Source organism: Peromyscus maniculatus, chromosome 3, assembly GCF_049852395.1.
Source record: "Peromyscus maniculatus bairdii isolate BWxNUB_F1_BW_parent chromosome 3, HU_Pman_BW_mat_3.1, whole genome shotgun sequence".
NCBI classification, from domain to species: domain Eukaryota; kingdom Metazoa; phylum Chordata; class Mammalia; order Rodentia; family Cricetidae; genus Peromyscus; species Peromyscus maniculatus.
In genome coordinates, this window is record NC_134854.1 from 105,048,427 (window position 1) to 105,069,416 (window position 20,990).

Consider the following 20,990-nt stretch of genomic DNA (forward strand, 5'->3'; position numbering starts at 1 on the left):
CGGGGTGGCTTTCTGGGTGGCTTGCAACAGTACCTGGCACAGGAGGGATGTCATCTGTGGTGGTCTTGGGTGCTGAGACTCCATCTGTTTCTGGGAATATCCTCAGGGTGGTCAGAGCTAGTGAGCTTCCCTGCCTAGGAACAGGTGATGGTCACACCCGCCCTCCTCTTACTGTGGGTTCTCAGGACCGTTTTCAACAGCAAGGCAAGTGTGTGGGGCAGAACAGGCTCCAACATGGAAGGCAGTTGTAAGGAGGATCTCCAGAGAAAGGAGTAGGCCTAGGGTGGCAGGTGTCCAGTGGGAACTCACAACAAACCTAGACTCCAAGTGGGTTGCCCTGTCGCCGTGGGCCTCCCACGGGGTATTGGGGATGGCGTGAGAGAGGCACGTGTCTTCACGGAAGGTAGAATGACCACCTGGTTACCCCACCTTCCCCTCTCCTTACTCATGTTCCTTTTGTATCTCAGCCCTAAAACCCACAGAGACTCAAGAGCCAAGGAGTTAATCCAGACTGTATAGGAAATCTCAAAACATTAGGCAGAAAGATTTTCTGATTCGAGCACTCATTGCAAATGATGACAACTGTTTCCCAAAGGGAACAATACCTCCCAAGATGGACATGTAGCCAACTGTCTAAGAGAACTAAGAAAACCACTTCTACTTTGCTCATGCCTTCTCCTGATACCATGCCCAGTTCCCCTAGTCTCCTACCCTGTCCTAGGGATCTCACCCCTTGCAAATGAAAACTGTTCACAGGCAAATCCTTGCCAACTGGTGAGCAATGCTTAAGTTGTCCTTTAACTGTGATGGCTTCCTGATCCTTAATTGCTGGCTTCTTTCAAGAGGAGAGGTCCCTCAATTTTATTTTATGAGCTTTTTTTTTTTTTCAGTAAAAACCTTGCAAAAATAAATTTCCAAAAAAAAAAAAAAAAAAAAGGAGAAATGTTCTGGGCTGGGGATATAGCTCAGCTGGCAGGGCACTTGCCTGGTGTGCATGAAGCTCTGGGTTTGATTTCTAGTGCCCTATAAACCAGGCATGGGCATGCATACCTGTCATCCCAACCCTTAGGAGGTAGAGGCAGGAGGATCAGAAATTCAAGAGCATCCCCAGGCACATAGTGCATTTGAGGCCAGTCTATGGAGGAAGGAAGGATTCAGGGAAGGAAGGGCAGAGTCCAACAATCGTCTCATTTGATTTTAAGATTGATCATGCTATGTGCATGTGAGTGCCTGTGGAGGCCAGCAGAGAATGCTGGATTCCTGGAGCTGGAGTTAGAGGTGATTGTGAGCTGCCCAATGTGGGTGCTGGGAACCAACCTCCAGCCTTCTCTAAGTGCAGCCAGAGCTCTTTTTTTTTTTTTTTTGGTTTTTCGAGACAGGGTTTCTCTATATAGCTTTGCGCCTTTCCTGGAACTCACTTGGTAGTTCAGGCTGGCCTCAAACTCACGCAGCCAGAGCTCTTAACTGCTGAACCATCTCTCCAGCCCTGCCCTCCACCAAGTTTTTTTTTTTTTTTTAGACAAATGCTTTTTCTTTCTTTGATCTCTTCAGTAAACATCTGAGATACTCTCATGTGCCAGGAATTACTCCAGGTCTGAGAGAAAACACTTCTGCATTTTATGATACATATATGCAGTGGAAGAACAAGATCCGAGTCACAGAAACTCATTTTAAAGGTGCCTTTATGACAAGGGCACTATAGTGTGAGTCACGCACAGGGACTGCTTACAGGGCAGATTAAACTGTTGGGAGTGAAATTCCTGGCTGAATTCCTTCCTGACTCCTGGGTCTCCACAACAGTGGGTTACTGCGCCATGGTGCCCAGAGGGGCCCCAGGTGTTTGCTGCGGCCCTCATTGCTTGCTCTGGGTGGGAAGAGAACAGTGGCTTATACTGCGCACGCATGCATCTCCTGTCTCAGTGAGGAAGCCTGAGTGGTTGTGTTGGTGTTTACATGCTTTCCCCGAGTGTTTGTGTTGGTGTTTACCTGCTTTCCCACTGTTTTTCTCCAGCCCCAGTTCCTTCCTCCCTCAGTCATAAAGATCCCCATGGAAAGTGTCCCATCTGATCCCCAAAACGGTATCCACTGCATTGCCAGTAAGTAAAGCACCTGCTCTCTCTCCCTTCCTACTCACTGCCTATCGTCCACCACTCCCCTAAGGGACTTCCCCTGGAGCTCAGTGGTCTAATTGTTTTAGAGGCCGAGGACTCGTGTGCTGGGGAGAAATAAAAGTGATTGGCCAAGAGCATAGGAACGCCACACCTATGGAAACACCTCACCCCCCATAAAAGAGCATCCTCCAGCCATCACTTTAGACAAGACCCCCCATTCCTAACTTTCCTTTGGACCCCGTGGCTCTGTTCATCTTCCCCCCCAGTGTTTTAGAACACATCGGTCCAAATGTGGCCCCTGAGCCTCCCACATTTTCCTGGAATTGTCATGATTGAGAGCTCCAGTCAGGGCTAAGCATTCCCCGTTAGAGACCCAGCTGGGCGACTCCGGCCCTGAAATTAGGCTGTGAGCCTGTGAAAGCCACGGGCGCCTGCTACCGCTGATGGGGAAGTTGCTTGGGAAGGATCAGCTTTTGCCCACGAAGAGCATTCTAGATTCTTCACAGCCTCTAATCCTTCCCTAGTGACAGACAGTCCAACCTGTCCTTGGAGTCTTCTGAAAGATCCCATGGAGTCCAGATCCTGGGGCTCTGCTCACAGGACTTGTCACTCTCCTCAAAGACAGGTCAGGTCCGGGTGGCCAGCACATCCTGCCGGCACCCTCGGGGGCCCTCGAGGGCTCTCCGCCATAGCACAAGGTCACTTCAGGTTCCTTTTTCACCTAACCCACTTTCTGTCACCCTCTCTAGTCCTTGCCCTCCCCATGCCCCAATCCTTCCTAGCGAGCTAAGAGCCCCTGTGTGAAGGACTGAGCCTGAAGCCACCCATCTCTGGGAGGCCCCCTGTTTTCCTCATGTGCAGCATTGACTGCAGCATTGAAGAGCAGAACACGGAGACCGTGAGGAAGTACTGAGAGCTAGACTGTTCCCCTGAACCCTCCTGGACCCGTTCACAGCTGCCATTTCCATCTCCCCCCAGGAAAAAGATCTTCCAGTTGGAGTTACTCATTCTGACTCTTCCTTCAGTGGCTCAGAACTGGATCGAAGGTAAAGGCCATCGGGTACTTTTCTTCTTCATGTGCATGGGTGTGGGCTTATTGACTGGGCCATGACCAGCTTCTCAGTGGGTACACTCATAAGGAAATGACTTCCTCCCCTAGCAGCCATAAGCTGCCGGTAGCTTCTTGGCTAGGGGTGGGGCCTCGTGAGAGGTAGATAAGAGACTAGGCAATGGCTGAAGGCCTGAGAGACTAGGCCAGTTTTGCTGGCCCACCACTGGGAGACAGGTGGTGAGCAATCTGCTTGTGGAGATCAAGTAATCAATGTGTGTTCTCTTTGTCGTCAGCGTGGTTACAATGCACAAAGGAATTCAACTTTAGAAAAGGAACTTACTGCAAACCTTGCAGAGTACTGGAAGTAAACGCAGAAAAAAGAAAGTAACATAGACAACAGCGAAAACATGGCTTAATTATCTGTTACTGAAAGCTTGGGTGGGTAAATACAAAGGATCAAAACACGAGGTACTCTAAGGAATAATCAAGAGTGGGGTCAGTTATCGCAGGACAGAAAAGGGGTTGAGGAAAAAGAACTAGAAAGTAGAGACAGAAACACTCAGGAAAGGGACTAGGGAGGTAGCTCAGTGGTTATGCTGGTCTAGTATGTAGGAAGCCCTGGTTCAATCCCCAGAACTCCGTGAAACCAAGAACGGCGCTACATTCCTATAATCCAGCACTGAGGAAGCAGAGCCAGGAGGATCAAGAGTTCAAGGCCATTGTCTGGAGCAAGTTAAGGCCAGCCTGGGTTATATGAGACCCTGTCTCAGAAAAAAAAAATTTTTTTTCCCCCCTCAGGGAAGGTGCCAAGAGCCCTCATACCAATTTGATTCCTTGGTGATCTTGATGAGGTGCCATGCGTGAAGAGAGTCTTGCATATAGCAGGTCCCGGATATGACTCAAGCTGCTTGGGTGTCACAGTGTCAGGGTGGCCTGTAGAGGCCAGAGAAGACATCAGGTCCTCCAGAACTGGAGTTCCAGGTGGTTAGGAGCCACCAACATGGAAGCAAGAGCATTCCCCGGCAAGAGAAAGCACTCTTTAGCCCCAGAGCCATCTCCCCACAGAATACATCTTTAAATTTAAAAAACAAAACAAAACAAAAAAACCTTATACTAAATCAGATCTCTACTCCGTCTGCAGGCAAGAGCCTGGACCAAGACAGGGACTTTTTTAAAAACCTGAAAAATTACCCAGAGCCACAGAACCAGTTAATAAGTGCAGAGGTTTTGGTTAGCAGGTGATGGCACTTGCCATATGCCTTGGTGTTTCCCCAAATCTGTGAGAACAGTGGGAAGGAGGCGTTCTCTCCGGAGAGAAAAGAGCTCAGTGACAGGACTTGGCTGGGCATTGATGAAGCCTCAAAGCTGGAGGGATGGGGGGCTAGGAGATGGGGGAGGGGCTGGCTGGCTGGGGGTCAAAGGGATGGGGGCTAGAGAGATGGGGGGCTGGTGAGATGGGGGCTGGTGAGATGAGAGGCTGGTGAGGTGGGGGCTAGAGAGATGGGGGCTGGTGAGATGGGGGGCTGGTGAGATGGGGGCTGGTGAGGTGGGGGCTAGAGAGATGGGGGGCTGGTGAGATGGGTGGCTGGTGAGATGGCTGTCAGGTTAAGTTCACTGGCAGCTTTTCCAGAGGACCCAGGTTTGGTTTTTAGCATCCACATGGCAGCTTGGAACCATCTATAATTCTAGTTCTAGGGGATCTGAGCCCCTGTTCTGGACTCTCAGGTGCCAGGTATACATGTGGTGTAGAGACATACATGTAGGCAACCACTTATATACATAAAATAATAAATTTTTAAAAACCTGCCAGGCATGAGGTGCCATCCTCAGAGTTGTACAGGGACTTGTAGACAAAGGCACAGCACCATGGGCACACATAAAGACTGCTGATCACAGTAGCCTTATCCAGGACAGAAAGACCTGCCTGATGCACAGACTGGGCCAGAGCAGAGGAGGAAAGGCATCTGGGCCGTGGGAACAGGCCTAAGGCAACATTTGAAAGCACACACACACACACACGTACTGATAGGCCATCCAACTGGAAAAGTGGCCATTTCAAACCAAGCAGGCTCTGTCTGTCATGCTCTGGAGTCTGGATGCTGTCCTTGGAACAATAAGAACAGAACAGTCAGATTTATGACTCAGAAAGCTGGCTTGGGCAGCCGTTTGGTTAAAACAGGCTGGGACCAATTCAATGGCAATGGCTGAAGCCCAGCAGATAGAGGACACCTGGGTCCCCGGATGCACTAAGTCCATGCCGCTGTGAGAGGCAGAGGCAGGAGAATCAGGAATTCAAGGGCATTCTTAGCTACAAGGCAAGTCTGAGGCTACATGAGACCCTGTATCAAAAAACAAAAAAAGGCCAGCAAGATGGCTCACTAGGTAAAGGCACTTGCCACGGAACCCGGTGACCTGAGTTCAAAGAAACGGTGACCCACACCTTTAATCCTAGCACTCGGGAGGCAGAGGCAAGAGGATCTCTGTGAGTTCGAGGCCAGCCTGTTCTACAGAATGAGTTCCAGGACAGCCAGGGCTACACAGAGAAACCCTGTCTTGAAAAACCAAACTAAACCAAACAAACCGTGATCTGAGTTTAATCCCTGAGACCTACATGGTGGCAGGAGAAAATCAGCTCCCTCACTGTCCTCCGACACCCACTCTTGTACTCCGCCCCCAAACACCCACAAGTAAGTAAATGTAATAAATAATCCGTCTGGGACAGGGTCTCACTTAAGTAGCCCAGATTGGTCTTGAACTCAGATCTACCTATCTGTGCCTCTAGAGCGTTACCTGGCTTATAATTTTTTTCTAAAAAAAAAAAAAAAAAAAAAAAAAAGCTTGCACGTGTGTGATGCAAAGACATACATGCAGAAAATACCCACACACATAAAAAAATATTATAAGCTGGTAAGCAAAGACAGAACTTTCCCATTAGACCCCTGTTCTGTGGCTGGTGCTGAACAAACCCGAGACTCACTCTTTCTTCTTGGTTTGTCTTACTCAGCATCACCTTGCACTTCAAAATCTCTTGTCCGGCTTCACCTGCTTTCAGCTACTCACGGAGTCCAGTCTTCATGGTGCCGCAGGTGAAGATAGAGATGGAGTCCGACCTTGACTTCACAGACAATGAGGACTGTGGGAGAGAGGTGGGCGGGGAGACCACCCTCTAGCACAGCACTGCTCTTCCGGGCTGAGGGCAGGGTGAAGGCTGGCCCCGGCTTCATCTAGAGGGTGTCAAGCCCTTCACTTGTTTCCTTACCCGCTGGCCAGACAGACAGCCGGAGGCCTTCCCGTGACATCCGACACAGACACGAAGCTCTCCTCTCCCCTTCCTTTGCAGTTATTAAAACACCCCACACAGAACCACATGGCCACCCAGCATAGACATAACCTTTCTTCTGAAACGAACAAAAATGTTTTCCAAGGTTACAAGTAAGATAAATGGGCAGTTGGTGGACTTACATTTCAAGTCTATACTGACTTAGTATCTTCTATTTAAAAATTTGCCGATCTAGTATCTTTTAAAGGTTAGATTGAAATCTAGATGACTTGAAGGCCCGAGTGTGCTCTGGAGGTTTGCACCTTAGGACATGGCTGAGTCATCTGTTTGCCTTGTTCTCTTGAAGTTGAGTCCTCTGTACAGTGGGCCTGCCTCTAGAAGTGTGGCTGGGCCTTCCACACACGGCCCGGCCAGTTCCAAAGTTATTCAAGGAAGAACCCGTGCATGGGTGGATTGTTTGTTTGACATAGGTACTCACTGTGTACCCTCAGCTGTCCTGGAACTCCCTCTGCAGACCAGGCTGGCCTCAGAGCTCAGAGCTCCACCTGTCTCTGGGGTGGATTAAAGGCGTGTGCCTCAACTGGCTCTGAGTGGATTAAGACAAAATAGTGCTTAACTCTACTCTTAAGCCACGTTAGGTCAGCCAAATGACCCTTTAAACTTGCCACTGGCTTCATAACCTGGAGTCTACTTGTTATCCATTTGAGTAGGTCTCCCCGCCCCACCCCACCCCCATCTACCCCCCACAACAATATTTGCAATAGCTAAGTTCCAAATTTCCCAGCTCACAAACATTGCCTGCTAGGCAGCTAATGTTCGTAATAAAACTAGTACTTTATATACAAGTGGTTGGAAAACACACCATCCCAGATGGGAAGACTGCCCAGCTCTTCCAAACCCTTCCCAAGATGAAATTGTTTATCTTCCTCTGTACCAAGGCAACAACAGCATACACGTTTCAAAGCTGTGCTGGTCTGTACTAGCACTCTATCCAGACTGAACTGTAGCGTCGTTACATACTCAGAGGTGGTGTGCTCCAGTAATCACACGAGCTGGGAAACCAGCCCGCTTTTAAAAGGTTGGTGTAAATTGATCATGTAATCATGTAATTTTGACCTTAAATATCACTTGTATTTTGTATATAAATGAACATTTTAACCTCAGCAGCCTTTAACATGTTGGTGTAGTCGCCATTCACTTAGGAATATTTTTTTTCCATTTCTAATGTAAACGGCACTTCAATAAAACTTAATCGTGTCTTGCTTATATTTTTTATTTGTTTGCTTTTGTTTTTTTCTGAGACAGGGTTTCTCTGTGTAGGTTTGGTGCCTGTCCTGAATCTTGCTCTGTAGACCAGGCTGGCCTCGAACTCACAGAGATCCGCCTGCCTCTGCCTCCCGAGGGCTGGGATTAAAGGCGTGCACCACCACTGTGCAGCGTGTCTTGCTTATTTTATGCCATGTTTAATAACTGAAGGACATCAACAGCTATGTCCTGTAGCATGTACCACACCTGACTTATAAAATATCCCCAGCAAGGGAGCTGGAGAGATGGCTCAGTAGTTAAGGGCACTTGATGCTTTTGCAGAGGACCTGGGTTTGCATCCCAGCACTCTCAGGATGGCTCACAACAATGTGAACTTCAGTTCCAGATCTAAGGCCCTCTCCTGGCCTCCACAAGTACTGCATGCACATGGCACACATACATACACACAGACAAATACTCATCTACATTAAAACAGACCCACAAGTGTAGAGTAAAGCCACTGGTGGAAGAACAAGGGTACGTGTGTTGAGAATTTTGCAAGCAAGCAAGTCCTTTGGAGTGAGTGATACATAAGTGGAGGGGATGGCTTAGAAGAGACCCAGAATCACTTACATGTAATAAACTCTTGGTTTGGACCTGAGTGTTGAGATACAAAAGGGTTAGGCTGGTTTCTCCACAACTCCTTACGGAGTGGGTGTGATCTAGGAACAGCTATGGGTAGGAAACAGTAATGGGTTAGATCTGACTGAGACAGAAGAAGACAGCATTTCAGAAACTCATTTCACACCAGACAGATGTGTTTTATTTAAAAACAAAACAAAACCAACAACAGCAACAAAACCCTTCAATAAGGAAATCTGATTAAATCTTATATTAACTCAAGCTCCTCAATACCTTCCAGGAAAGCCAACAGGGTACATGAAAGACACACAGGGAGCTGCCGTCAGTTCTTGGGTGGCAAGTGAGTTTCACACAGTCTGCCCTCCTGATTATCACACCCAAGTTTTGTTTTTCAAAAAAGTAGGCCTCAAAGCTTAATGCCAAAGAAAACAGACACACACTCTCTAACAGTCTGACGTTTAAAGTTTAAATGTGCTGCAAAAGCCGAACAGGACAACTACACACATCATTTATAAAATGATCTTGGTGATTCTAAAGACTGAAGTAGGGCAAGCTCACAGAAGGGTAACAGCCGTGAGGAAATCCTAAAGCTTCCCCGGTGACTCAGCCACAGGGGGACGGCTAGCCATGCCGGGCTTTCCTTCCTCTACCAACCCGGCCAACTGAGCTCTCCTCAGAGAAACCTGCTCACAACCCGGGGTGCACCGGGGTGCCCGGGAAGTAAGGGAGTGCCGTCCTCCACTCGGCTGCCGTTTCTTCCCTCCCCCTAATTTTCTCTAGTCAGTTTTCCTTTGGTTTGAAAGTTGAACTCAGAAGGCTCGGAACCTCGGGTGAGTCATCAACTCGTATTGAAATAGCACTTGGGAAATGAGCGTCTAAGAAGGCAGGTTTTCCGATGCCGTTCAGCATCCACTCTCAGTGTGAGGATGTGTCCCGTGCATCACCAGGCCGACGGCAGGACTCGGATGGGCACCCTGGTGAGGTTCTGCAGAGCCATGCGCACACACATCCACCCGTTTAAGCTTTCAATAAATACAAACATCATTTTAAACCATTTCAACAGAATAAATTAAAAATACTGCATTCCTCTTGGCCCACGTTGCCTCTCGGACTGGCATGGAGCACTGCTAGTTGGTGGCAACTCCACGCTGCTTGGGCTTCAGCACCTCCAGCTCTTCAGGCCTCAGCACTTTCTTGGCAGCAATAATGGTGTTCTTCATTAGCATGGCCACCGTCATGGGACCAACGCCCCCAGGGACAGGAGTGATGTAACCGGCTTTCTCCTTGACTCCTGCATAGAAACGAGACAAGCCGGCTGCTTCAAATGTGTGGCAAAGATCACACGTACTTATCGTATTATGAAGAATAAGAAATGTTAAGAGCCTTCATCAGCTTCAGAGTGGCTAAGAAAGACAGCGTCTATGGGGTTGGAGAGACGGTTCAGAGGTTTCGAGCACTGGCTGCTCTTGCAGAGGAAGTGGGTTGGGTTCCCAGCACCAGCATGATGACTCATAACCATCCATCCATAACTCCAGTTCCAAGGGATCTGACAACCTCTTCTGACCTCTGTGGGCACCAGGCACACACATGGTACACATATACATACATGCAGGCAAAATACTCATACAAAATAAACCTTTTCTTTCTTTTAAAAAAAAAAAAGAAAGAAAAAGAAAAACAGCATCTACGCATCTACAGGGCAGGGCAACAGCTCACTTATATGGCGCTGGCTGTACAAATGAGGACCTGAGTTCAAGACTCAGAACCCAAGTGAAAAAGCCAGATGTGGTGGCCTATGCCTGCACCCCAGTGCTGGGGAACAGATAAGCAGACCCCTGGGGCTTGCTAGTCAGCCAGTCTGGACACACTAGCAAGTTCTAGGTAAACACTCCCAGTCATGAACTGAAGACACCCAAGGATACACACACAGTGACACACAGACATACACACACCAACATACATATACAACACACGCACAACACACAACACAAATAGACACACCCACACAACATACACATACACAACACACATACACACCATTTTTTAAAAAATACCATGTATGGCCAGGTATGGTGGCGTCTTTTAGAAGAAGGTGGAGAACAATCCTGGAAGACTCCCAGAGTCAACCTCAGGTCTCCACAGAAATGCATCCACACATATGCAAACATGAATACAAACGGCACACACACCATACTTTTTTAAAAAAGTGTTTGAAACAATATTACCAAAACAATACAAGCTTAAAAGTGGTAAGAAGAAAGCCAGATTGATGGTACACACCTTTAATCCCAGCACTCAGGAGGCAGAGACATGTGGATCTCTGTGAGTTCAAGGCCAGCCTGGTCTACGTAGTGTCCCTAGCCAGCCAAGGCTACCTGCTGAGACCTTGTCTCAAAACAAAACAAATAAACCACAAACTACGTGAAAAGAAAATGATCTGTCTTAAATGTCCATGAAAGGTAATATTTACAGATTTATGTTTTCAAAAAATTACACTAAATACCTTCAAAATCCACATCTCCGACCAACTTGGGCTTTCCGGTGGCAGGGTCTTGAACTCTGTTTATGCCCACATCGATGACTGCTGCCCCTTCCTTGATCATGTCGGCTGTGATCAGATTTGGAATGCCTGGCAACAGAGAGCAACAACCTTCAGAAGGCAACATACTTCATTGAAAATTTTTCACTTATTTTAGACTTACTGATTTTATGTCTGGAAATGTTTTGCCTGAATGTCTGTATATGCACCATGTCCCTGCAGGGCCCACGGAGGCCCGAAGAGGACATTATAGTCAGAGGACATCCCAGGCAGGTACCTGGAAGAACTGACTAGCACGTGTTCTAAGCACCATTAACTAAGGAACCATTTAAACTTCATGTGGAAAGACTGAGGGTTGGGAGTACCCTCCTCCAGGCTACAACGGGGTGACAGGTACCCGCGTTCCACCTGCAACTCGAGCCCCGTCTCTGTGGGCAGCTCACAGAACCAGTGCTGGGGAGAGCTGGCGGGAGAGCAGTGGGGCAGGTGGATGCTCAGACACGTCAGCCCACGCACGCATTTCGTTAGAGCTCTTACCGGCGGCAGAGATCACAATGTCCGCAAGGATCGTGTGCTTCTTCAGCTGCTCTTTGGGAGTGTATCGGTGAGATATTGTAACTGTGGCGTCACCTGAGGGTCGAAAACAGAAGCCCTGAGTTCCAGATCCAGGCTGAGATGGAGGTGGGTTTCAGCTCTTCACAGTACTGCAGGAACTCAACACCTCCAGACAGTGACGGATGTGGCACAATTTCTAGATGGCTGACTGTCATGTATTTTAAAACCAACCCTTAGGCCAGAGAGATGGGTCAGTGGGTAACCATGCTTGCCAAGCATTCCTGACAGCCTCGGTCCAACCCCCAGAACTCAAGGCAGAAGAGAACACACACACACACACACACACACACACACACACACACACACACACACACACATAAATGAAATAAAAATTTAAATAAAACCAACACTTGGTGTAGCATCTGGCACTGCTCTCAGCTCTACTCTTTGGAGTCATATATAATTGCATTTATTCCATTTCCGATTCCGTAGACTTTAAAGAGTTTTGCATTTTCTAAGCAAAACATCACCAGAATTACTCAAGGTGAGTTTGCTCTCTGACAATAACAAAAGGTATCTGGAGATACAGTTTTGCTTTGGTCACAAACGTTCATGTTACAGGAATCTTATGCAGTTTTTGACTTAGTCAGCTTTTTCTTAGATGACCCCACAGAACATGACATGACATGCTATAGTCACATCATGTCACTCTTCTGCAGGGGCCTACAGTGGCTTTGCCTCCCAGAGGACACAGAGCAGGGTACCAGTTCTGAGTAAGAAAGCTTCTAGTGCTGTCCGAGCCAGAGCTGACAAATCCTAACCGCCTACGGCCATGCTTCATTCAAAACTCAAATCAGCAAGTTCCAGGATCCCTGGTAGTGCAGCCTTCCACACCACGGTTATTTTCTGAGCGTTGACAGTGGTCACAGGCTAGACTCTGAGGGTTCTCACACCGCAGGAAAGGGTGTTGGAAGGACACTTGCTCACCTCCAGGCCGTTCATGTGCTCCATCTGTGTGCAGCAACATAGCAATCGGCATTCCAACGTTTTTCGACCTGCCAGCCACAACCACGTTCTTCCCTAAGGTTGGGATGCCTGCAAAAATAAATAATGCTATATAAATACATACACACACACACACACACACACACACACACACACTGCACACGTGCGTGCACGTGTGTGTATACATCAAATGACACGGCACAGATACCAACTTGGAATAAATACAATGAAAGCCACATCTGAAAATGTCTCATTGCCTACAACCATGCTTTAGCCAGAACTTGAATCTGTTAGGAACTGGTTCCATAACAAGTGACTCATTCACACATATAGATCTGCATTAAAAGTAGTCCTGGTCTGTCTCAGAATGTGCAGCAGAGGAAGGCCGATGACCTAGGTCATGAATCCAATCACTACCAGCCGGTCAGGGCCGTGGCTGCCTCACAGAGAGGGTGCAGAGAACACACGAGTACAGTGTGAGGAGCTGCACCACGTCTTGTGGACTCTTGCTGTCGCCACGGTTAAACCTTACATGTTCTCCCCCAAGGCCTGTAGACTAGAGAGTCATCACAGGCAACAGCCAGGAGGTGAGCCCTGCAGGCTGGGAACCTGGGCCGGGGGCTGGGGTCCCACTCTTTGCTGCTCTGGGGGGTTTCTATCAGTTCTACATACAGGTTGAACATCGCTTACCTGAGGTATGTGGGGCTGGGAATGTTTCGATGCTGGAGTTATTCAGATGTGGGAATATCTGCCCAGCTCTTACTCTAGTAACAATGAGAAACTAAGGGTGCCGAAAGGTTTCAGATTTTCAGACCGGGGGTGCCCAGCCTAGCCTACTTTCATAATACCAAAGCAGAAATGCAATTTAAACACACACCTACCAGTTCGCTTAATTATCTCCCACACGCCCCACGGGGTTGCTGGTAGCATGGAGTACTGGTCCAAGCACATCCGCCCCACGTTAATGACGTGAAAGCCGTCAACATCCTTGTCTGGAGAAACGGCATTGCAGATCTTCCTCTCATCAATGTGCTCTGCAAAAGAAATCAGGGCTGTAGCCGAAAGTCCGTCCCTGTTGTGAGGTAAAGGCTGACCTGCTCCAGGGTTTCAGGATGGTTACGTGAATCCACACCCTTCTGACTTTGACTTCACGACGCACAGAATGAGCGCACATGAAGCAAAGCCGTGAGTCAAATATCACAGCCAGTATACTTCTCCCCCACCACTTCCTCCCACTGTCCTTTAGATCAAGATCCCTACCAGGCTGGGAGGCATGACTCACCTCCGTCACCCCAGCACTTGGAAAGCTGAGGCAGGAGGCCTGCTACAAGCCTGAGGCCAGCCTGGGCTACACAGAGAAACAGTAAACACTTTTGTAAGCTCCTCTACTGCCCAGAACTCAGGAACTTCTTATTCCTAAAAATTACTTCATTTTTTAATGTGTATGGGCATTTTGCCTGCATGTAGGTATATATACCAGGTCTGTGCCTGGTGCCCATGGAGGCCAGAAGAGAGCATCAGATCCCCTAGAACTGGAGTTATGGGCAGTTGTGAGCCACCATGTGGGTGCTGGGAATTGAAGCCGAGTCCTCTGGAAGAACAGCCAGTGCTCTCCAACACCGAGCTATGGCTCAAGCTGTTCTCTTTCGAAGACCAGAACTCACCTGGGAGTGGCAGCTGAACCAGGAGGCCGTCTACGTTTTCATCATTGTTTAATTTCCTGATTGAATTTAACAGCTCTTCCTCTGAAACTGAGGCTGGCTTCACAATTGTCTCACTGTTGATTCCTATTGTAAGAAAGGTCAAGGCTTAAAAAAACATCGAAGTACATAGCTCCAAACTGTAGGGGAGGAATAAAGACTAAGTTCTTCTCTGGGGAAAAAAACAAGAACACCAAAGTACTTAAAGAGCATCTGTGACGTGTGACCACCATGGAGCTAAAGAATGAACTGCCTACAAGGACTCTTCCAGCTTCACACAGATCGTTCACTCCTAAACACTAGCCCAGGGCTTGCTGTCCATTACTCTGTGCCTGTCTGATGACCTCATTTTGAGACAAGGAAGGAGCCTGAGACTCATACAATGCCAGCTGGAGAGAGGGAGAAATGAGTCAGCATGCTTCCTGAGAGGACCCAAGTTGGATCCCAAGTACCCATGGAACAGCCAGGTACACTTGCACACATCTGTAACCCCAGCGCTTAGGCAATGAGACCTGGGGATTCTCAGAGCCTGTGGGCCGGACAGTCTCCGGGTTCAGTGAGAGACCGTGACTCAGAATATAAGGTGCAGAGTAAACATACACACACTAAACAAACAAACAAACACATGTAATAAACATCAGGCATTTTTAAAAGAGTATCTCTGTCTTGGGTGCATAAGCACCATGGGACAGAGTGAGCAGCAGGACGAAGAGGCCTCTGTGGTATGGTTAAACAGTTACAGGTCTGAAGGAAATGACTGACGTCTAGGAAGTGGTTTTCGAGTTCTTCACCGATTGGCTTTATAAGCCTGGGGCTACAGTGGCTCAGGTCTTGGGGGATGGGAGACTTGTGTCTCTGTCCTTCAGGCACTGCAGATTACTGGGTGACAGCTGGCTACAGGCAGCTGGCTCCTGTCTGCTCATGTGACAGTCGGTGGTCTGAGCGCCTGGAGCCTCCCCTTCTAATATGGCTGGGCTGAAGGACCAAACCATGAGCCATGTCACCGACCCACGACAGACCCTGACTGCTCAGGGGAAGCAAGTGCAAAACGTGTCCAAGGTCGCCAGCAAACTGTTAAGGCTAAGGACAGAATTGAGATTACAGCCCAGAAGCCACAGCGCGACAACTCATCCTTCACTGAAAGCCCTCTCCGAGGGCCAATTCTCTGATTTAGTTTTAGATCACACTAGTCTTATGTGTTTGAGTTTTCTTTTTTTATTGTTGTTATAATGGGTTTTTTTTGTTTTGTATTGTAGATTTTGGAGGCAGGGTTTCACGTAGTCCAGGATGATCTCAAACCTGCTCCGTGGCCAAGGCTGACTTTGAATTCCTGGTCCTTTTGACTCACTCTCCCAAAAGGGCTGGGATTACGGTGTGGGCCATCACTCGGGGCTCTGCTCAGAGACAGGAAGCATGCCCTAGTGTGGCCGGACCTCCTCCAGACAGACTTAGACAGTGACAGTAGGACTCTGACACGACACTTACCCACTTCAGCTGCTGCCCTGGTTTTGTTGAGAACATAGGAGTGACTGGCAGGATTGTCACCAACCAAAATGACACTGAGGTGTGGCCGCTTGTTGCCCGAGGCCACCCACTCTTCCACCTCCTGCCGTACTTCTTGCTTGATCTGCTGAGCCAATTTCCTTCCAGAAATGACAACAGCTTCGTTTCTGCAGAAGGTGACAAAGTTACAAAAATGTAGCTTGGGTCTTCGCCAAAAAAAAAAAAAAAGAAGAATGCTCCAGCTAGAAAAAACTATCATTTGAAACCAAAAGGCTCGGGTTTAAATGTGAGATCCGAAGGACAGATTTACGGATGGCCACCTGCTACCAGTTCAGGATGGTGGCAGTGACTGAAACAGTTCTTTGGAAGCTCAGAAGTTTAAGATGCTGACAGCTGGCACTGACCCAGGTAAGATTTAGACCAGGGTCTCTCAGCGCCACCTCCTCACCACTACCCAAAGTTTTTACCACTTCAGTGGGCACTTCCTTGGCCATCCCCTTACGGCTCTGAGGCTAACCAGTTTCCTTAAATGTTGATGTTCCATTTGAAATTTGTGTTATGCTGGTGGTATTACTATCTGGTCATGTTTCCCATGATTTTTTCTTTATCAAAAGGATTTATTTGTTTTTATTTCATACGTATGGGTCTTTTGCCTGAGCGTATGGATGTGTATCATGCGTTTGAAGTGCATGAAGAGGTCAGAAGAGATCCTCGGGAACTGGAGAACAACGGACAGTTGTGAGCTGCCATGTGGGCACTGGGAATAGAACCTGGGTCCTCCGAAGAACAAGAGCAAGTGCTCTTAACCACTGAGCCATTCTCCAGCCACACTGACCTGGGCTTTAATTTTGACAGTACCGTCTAATACAACTGGCCCCCTTCAAGCACTGCTTCCAAGATGCCTTCTTCAACCACAGGTGATCAAGTCCCTTACAGAAAATAGTGCAGTATTTGCATAATCTCTGCTCACACCCCTCAAATTACCTATAGATTGTTTATAAATCTAACACAATGCAATTCTATGTGGACAGTTGTTATATAATATATTGTTGATGAGATAACAAGAAATAAAGGTCCATGTATGTTCAGAATGATGCAGAGGACTTGGTTATATACAGACTATATCATATGGTTAGTAGATCAATACACACCACACCGGGCAGGTCAAACCTCAAAATACCTGCCACTGCCCAGTCTCTTTCCAGGACTGTCCTGATAAGAGGGTGTGAGGGTTAGTGTTGTCAACTTGGAAGAATCTAGAATCACCTGGAAAATGGGCCCTTGGACATGCCAGTGAGGCATCATCATCTTGACATCTTTACTTGAGATGGGAAAACTCATCCACTATGAGTGGGACCATTCCTTGACTGGGATGAAAAAAAAAAAAAAAAAGAAGCCTGACAGTGGGGTGAGGGTACACGCCTTTAATGCCAGCATTTGGGAGGCAGAGGCAGGTGGATCTCTGAGTTGGAGGTCAGCCTGGTCTACAGAGGACAGCCAGGGCTACACAGAGAAACCTTGTCTCGAAAAACAAAACAAAACAAAAAAGAAAAATGGAGAAAAGGAGCCGAATAGCAAGTATCATCCCTCCATTTCCTCACTCTGGATGGGATGTCACCAGCTGCCTAAATCTCCTGCTGCCTGGCACAAATCTCACGATGGACCATAACCTTGAACTATTGCTTTTGTTAGGGTAATATCACAGTAACAGGAAGTAACTGAGACTGGGGTCGAGTCCTCCTCCAAGTGTTCTCTGCTCCACCCCACTGTCCATTCACAGCCGACAATACCAAGGTTACCCCGGGCATAACATAGCCAGTCCAAGGCCAGCCCGAGTGCAGGAGACCCTGCAAGGGGTGGGAGAGGGAAGATGTTGACATGCTAATACGGAATTGTATACACAAGTAAGCACACGTGCACACTGTGAGGAGTCAGCTTGTACTCCATAAAAAGTTTCTTTGGAAAGCAGTAAATGCAGAGGAAAGTCCACTTGGACCAAAAATGACAGGCTGAAGTTAAGGATGCAGGGTTCTGTTAAAGGCCAGTGTTTCAAGTCCTAATCTCTGCTGCAGAGAGAGGTTCTGGATGTTATGCCAATTTACTTAAAAAAAAAAAAAAAAAAAAAAAAAAAAAGACTTAAATATGAGCCATTTGACAAATTCCCTCCATCTCTTTGCCAAGGGCCAAATTAAGTCACTGCTTAAGGGGAGACAGGAGACTGAGCTCAGACCCAAAATTAAAAAAAAAAGAATAAAGTCTAAGTTTGTACATTTAATTTAGATATTAAATGCTCCCACAGATATGTTTAGGATTTTTGTTTGTTTGTTTTTTGTTTTTTCGAGACAGGGTTTCTCTGTGTAGTTTTGGTGCCTATCCTGGATCTTGCTCTGTAGAGCTGGCATGTTTAGAATTCTTCCTATTAAAATGACAAAGCAGACTAGAAAGAAGGAGTCTAACACAGGTCAAAGCAAACATCCAAGCCAGTAATATTTATTTTCCTCTTAAACCAACAGTTAGTGTTTTTTTTCCAGTCAATTAGTATCAGGGAAGCTTATAACTTCCAATCAACTTATTTTGAAAAAAGTTCTGCTACTTAATGGGCCAGTAATGAGATGGGGGTAGGGATGAAACCAATATTTAACTAGGTATTTTGCCAACACCTTTGCATAAATTAGTCTTGCCTACTGTGCCTATTATGACAACCTTGTTTTATACAGCTGAGAAAACGGATGATATAAGAAACAAGATTCAAGTGCAAACATCTGTCACCGAGTTCATTTACTTCTCCGACCATCATGTCCTAGGCTACAGCACTCTCCCTTCAACCATGGAGTTTGTGTTCCTGAAACCTGGGACAGCAGGGTGGGCACTACAACCATCCAATGTTCAGGGCAGTTAACACAGATCGCCTTCAGAGATAAGGAGCCCAAACCCGAGCGCAAGCAAACTGGTCTGGTTCTCTGGGTAATGAATTACAGGATCTTTTCAGTTAGCCAGGTCTCTGAACATGTGGTCCACAGCCACTCTCGACCAGAACTTCGGAGAAAGAAAGAACAGAAAAATGAAAGACAGACCTCAAAGAGGCAGGTCAGGATCAGATCTTGGAAAACCCTGAATAATGCCCCTCCATGTGCTCCAAAACCTCAGCATCCTGTGCACCAACATGCAGGGACCCGGAAGTGTCGGCCACTGGATGGAAATCTCACCTGTTTTCCCTTCAACAGGAACAAGAGTCCCATTGTAAAAGGTGCAGTTTTTATTGGCTCTAAATTTTCAGTCTCAAACTCTATGATGTATTGGGGTGTGTGTGTGTGTGGGGGGAAACAACCAGCTTTTTACAAGACACAGGATTCAGGCAATGCAAATGCTCTTAAGAAGCACTGTAAAGTGCAGAGATGTGGGGGAAGAATTCACAATCCCTGGACCCTCCTACCTAGGCTCAGAAATGGGAGTTTGAGGTCCAGAAAGATCCAACAAGTCAATTATCCCCTGAAGGGAATGCAAACAGAATTTGTCCTGCCTTCCCCATCAGATTTTTTTTTCTTCAATCAACTTACTTTTACGGGGGCGGGGGGGGGGGGGGCGCTGCTTCATTTTTTTTTTTCAACTTTTAAAAATTACGGTAAAATACACACTCGAAATTTACCATGTGACTTTTTTTTTTTTTTAATATTACTGTAATTTTGAGATGGGGGGGGGTGTCTTACACTGCAGCCCAGGCTGGTCTCCAACTCATTACATTATCCAAGTTGGCTTTGAACTCGCAGTAATCCTCCTGCCTCAGAAGCAATCTCAACGCGCCCTGCTCTGGCAAATTTCAAGCATACGGTTTACGTGGTATTAAACACTCTCAGAATGGTGTGACCACTACGACGGTCCACGTGCAGAACGGAAGCTCCAACACCGTAGCTCCCCCTAAAACAATGCACCCCCACTCCCAGCAGCCCCCAGCAACTTCTGGGAAATGTATCCTCTCAGGTCAGGCTTCGGAGTGGTCGGCGGGGACCACAGCCGGGCAGGGGCATCTTGCGAACCACACCCACTTGGGAGGAGGGAAGTCGGTACCCCTGGAGCAAGCCGGCTCGCGGATTTCATCAGACTGCAGCAACCCCGGCTGCCGCTAGGGTCCGGGAAAGGCGGACCGCTCCGCACCCTTCCCTGCGGCGGCAGAACAGTGTCCCCTGGGTAAGCGTCCGCATCTCCACGTGCGCCCCGGTGCCACGTCGCCCCACCACACCCCTCCGTCGGCGGCCGGCCGCGCGCCGGAAAGATGCTCAGGGAGGGAGGACATCTATCCACGCCGCACACCGCGATCCCGCTCCCCGCCACACTCACCGCACTGACGCCAGGTGGAAGGGCTGCAGGCGGGGGTGGCAGCCGTGCGCGGGGCGCAGCAACCGCACAGCCAACGAGGATAAGAGAGAGGATGAAGCCATGGCCCGCGCCGGTGCCCGCGCCGGAGAGAAGCGCGCGCGCGGGCCACGAAGCTATACCCCTGGCCCGCGGAAGCCCCGCCTTCCAGCGCGCCCATTGGTCCCTGAGCCGGAGGCGGAGCCAATAGGTGGTCTCCATTCTACGTAAGCCGGCCCGGGAGCACGTCCTGATTGGCTGAAGGAGTCAAGCCCCTAACAGAGGCAATAGAGTCTCCCCCTCCTCCGACCCCCCCCAAGCCAGGCCAACTGAGTCTGGGGTTCATTCATTCATTCATTCATTGAAAAAAAAGTCTGAACCACCTTTTGTGTGTTGAGGATCTGAAAGGCACTAAAATAATATTTTTTTTTTTTTTAAAAGAAATCACCCTTCGTCAAAATCATACTGAAAATTGACCCGGAGTCATCAAATGATGTCAGAACAACTGGGTGAAAACTGAATAAGGAGAAAGATACTTACATGCACCTTTATCACGTAGGGGCTGGAGAGATGGCTCAGCGGTTAAGCGTGCTTGTAGCCTTTGCAAAGGACCTAAGTTCAATTCTAAGTCTCCTAGTGGCTCAAAACCTCTTGTAACTCCAGTTCAAAACCTCCTATATCTCCAGCTACAGAGGATCAGACACTTCTGGCCTTCAATGGCCTCCCACACACACAAGTGACATACACATAATTAAAAACAAAACTTTTTTTTTAATTTAATGTTTGCCAGGGTGACTGGAGAGATGGCTCAGTGGTTAAGAGCACTTAACTGTTCTTCCAGAGGTCCTGAGTTCAATTCCCAGCAACCATACGATGGCTTACAACCTTCTGTAATGGTATCAGATTCCTTCTGGTGTGCATGAAGAAAGAGCTCTCATAGACATAAAATACATGAGTAAATAAATCTTTAAAAAAAAAAAATAAAGTTTTCCAGGGGCTGGAAAGATGG

General features: G+C 47.8%; 2 protein-coding genes across 3 annotated transcripts in view; one reads left to right on the plus strand and one right to left on the minus strand.

Annotated features, from left to right (window-relative positions):
- Positions 1–7,707, plus strand: part of Slc4a5 (solute carrier family 4 member 5) — a 78,772-nt gene extending 71,065 nt beyond the window's left edge. For both annotated transcript variants that reach the window (XM_042273527.2, XM_076567014.1), the window contains 3 exons: positions 2,012–2,096; positions 3,090–3,157; positions 6,167–7,707. In XM_042273527.2, coding sequence (XP_042129461.1) covers positions 2,012–2,096; positions 3,090–3,124 — 120 coding nt within the window. In that variant the 3' untranslated portion in view covers positions 3,125–3,157; positions 6,167–7,707. The remainder of the gene's footprint in view (positions 1–2,011; positions 2,097–3,089; positions 3,158–6,166) is intronic.
- A 780-nt stretch (positions 7,708–8,487) lies between these two features.
- On the minus strand, positions 8,488–20,156 carry Mthfd2 (methylenetetrahydrofolate dehydrogenase (NADP+ dependent) 2, methenyltetrahydrofolate cyclohydrolase). The gene is made up of 8 exons (XM_006994348.4): positions 19,967–20,156; positions 15,614–15,798; positions 14,093–14,215; positions 13,310–13,462; positions 12,411–12,518; positions 11,406–11,498; positions 10,833–10,958; positions 8,488–9,620 (listed from the first exon to the last, which is right to left on the minus strand). Exons 1-8 carry the CDS (start codon positions 20,065–20,067, stop codon positions 9,457–9,459), a joined length of 1,053 nt encoding a protein of 350 aa, XP_006994410.1. The 5' UTR covers positions 20,068–20,156; the 3' UTR covers positions 8,488–9,456.
- Between the last annotated feature and the right edge of the window lie 834 nt (positions 20,157–20,990).